This window comes from Humulus lupulus, chromosome 3 (assembly GCF_963169125.1).
Source record: "Humulus lupulus chromosome 3, drHumLupu1.1, whole genome shotgun sequence".
Taxonomy (NCBI): Eukaryota; Viridiplantae; Streptophyta; class Magnoliopsida; order Rosales; family Cannabaceae; genus Humulus; species Humulus lupulus.
Genome location: NC_084795.1, coordinates 14,802,927 through 14,805,052, shown reverse-complemented (window position 1 = coordinate 14,805,052; position 2,126 = coordinate 14,802,927). Strand labels below are relative to the sequence as shown.

At 35.2% G+C, this 2,126-nt stretch overlaps 1 protein-coding gene across 1 annotated transcript; it reads right to left on the bottom strand.

Annotated features, from left to right (window-relative positions):
- Positions 1 to 216: 216 nt before the first annotated feature.
- On the bottom strand, positions 217 to 1,820 carry LOC133822187 (non-functional NADPH-dependent codeinone reductase 2-like). The gene is made up of 4 exons (XM_062254437.1): positions 1,439 to 1,820; positions 1,092 to 1,338; positions 810 to 989; positions 217 to 686 (listed from the first exon to the last, which is right to left on the bottom strand). The coding sequence occupies exons 1-4, from the start codon at positions 1,759 to 1,761 to the stop codon at positions 516 to 518; spliced, it is 921 nt and encodes a 306-aa protein (XP_062110421.1). The 5' UTR covers positions 1,762 to 1,820; the 3' UTR covers positions 217 to 515.
- Between the last annotated feature and the right edge of the window lie 306 nt (positions 1,821 to 2,126).

The following is a 2,126-nucleotide window of genomic DNA, read 5'->3' as shown; positions in this document are numbered from 1 at the left end:
TCTGATAACATAGTTTTGAAAACAAAAAACAGAAAACAATACCAAATAGGCCTAATTTCTCTAATAAAATTTCCTTAAAAAAAATACATCATATTAAACTTAAACCAAATAAACCTCTACAAAAATAAAAGGACAATACAATGTTAATCGAAGAAGAATAAGGAAGTTTAATGTTGTCAAAACTTAGTTAAAGATAAGTAAATTTGAGAAAACATGTATAGAAACTGTGTTTTTTTTTTTAATTTCTCAGAAAGATGGATTATATATTATTCAAAGACTATATCAGCCAAAAGACAGTACATCACAGTGGCAGGAACATCATCTATTTTCCAGCATTACACAAAAGATGGGCAGAAACATAACAAGCTCTACTAATCAATCTACAATTAAAGCCATTAAACACCAGAACCCTGGCTCCTTGATAACACGAGTGACAGAAGGAAATTGGTACTGTAAATATATGTGCTGTGGAATTAAAATCTGATCGCGCGTTCCAAAGTTCAAAAGCTCCATGATCAGACAGACGGACTATCAATCATTTTGTGCTGTGGAATCGAACTAATCTTGTGAAGATCATCCTGTGTTAGTGCCCAATCAAATATATCAAGGTTCTCCTTCAACCTCTCCTTGTTGAAACTCTTGACTATAACACCTGCACCTTGCTCATATACCCACCTAAGACTAACCTGTATAATGTACCATAAATATTATAATCAATTTCATCATCATCATATTATTATTAGTAGTCACACACTTATAGTTTCATTAAGGATATAATTACCATTTACTAGTATATACATGTAATGTACCTGAGCAACACTCTTTCCTCTAGCTTTGGCGATATCTATGAGTACTTCATTATCAACCACCAAATTGGAACCCCAATTAGCTCCTTTAGCTCCCAATGGAGAAAAGGCAGTCACAATTATATTATTTGCACCACAAAACTCTCTTACCTCTTTTTGTTGCCAAGTTGGGTTCATCCCCACCTATAAAGAATTTTGCCAGAACAATTTGTTACTTAAACAATAATGAATAAAAGTTGACTATTATTCGATCATGTAAAAGACATGTAACAATTTGTTACATACTTGATTGCAAGAAGGAGGGATAGTGGCAAAAGAGAGAATGTTCTGAAGGTTATCGACAGAGAAATTGCTAACACCAATGGACTTGGTAAGGCCAAGTTGCTGACATTCTTCCATGGCTGCCCAGACAGACTTAAAATCCATTGGCATTAGGTCCTTTTCATCTATGGGGTACACCTTGTTCTCAGCTGGCTTTGAGCTCACGGGAAAGTGTATCAGAAACAAGTCCAGATACTCCAGTTGAAGTTTCCTAACAATTAGAAGAATAAGAAAATAAATATCAAATAAAAACAGAGAACAAATAAAGAACATTAGTAGTAGATATTGTAGAAAAGTGAAAATTGACTCACTCGAGTGATGTTTTAAGAGCAGAGATAACGAGATGAGGGTGGCTATCACAACACCAAAGCTTTGAAGTGATAAAAAGCTCATCTCGAGAAGCAACAAGGCCGAGTTTGAGAGCTTCGGCTATGGCTTCCCCGAGACCCTGTTCGGACCCATATAAAGAGGCCGTGTCGAAGTGTCTGTAGCCCAGCTTGATCGCTTCCAAGACAGCCCTTTTCATGGGAGCTGAATCTGAGTCGTTTGAAGCTGTTCCAAAGCCAATTACAGGGATGGCGTTGAGACCAGCCGAAGAACCGAGAGCCAGCTTTGGAATATTGGTCGATGCCATTTTTCTTCTTTGTTTGGTGTGGGGTTTGATGTTTTTTCTTGTAGCTAATTGAGCTAAGCAATCTGGTTTTTTTTTGTTATTATTGTTGCGTTTTTTTTTAGATATATGACATGTAAAGTCAAGACAGGAGATTGACCAAGATATTTGAAAGTATCAACCGATCATTTCTATGATTAGTAACAGAAGGTCCTGTCTGGCGGCTTTGATATTAATTATTATTGAGTATTAGAGCACTTATTCTTTAAAATACTTCATTAAAACACACATTGTTCTAATTTACATCTGAATTTTACAATTTTTCTATTTTATCTCTGAATTTTACATTATACCATACATCAGCTTTTCTATATATTTCTCTATATCAT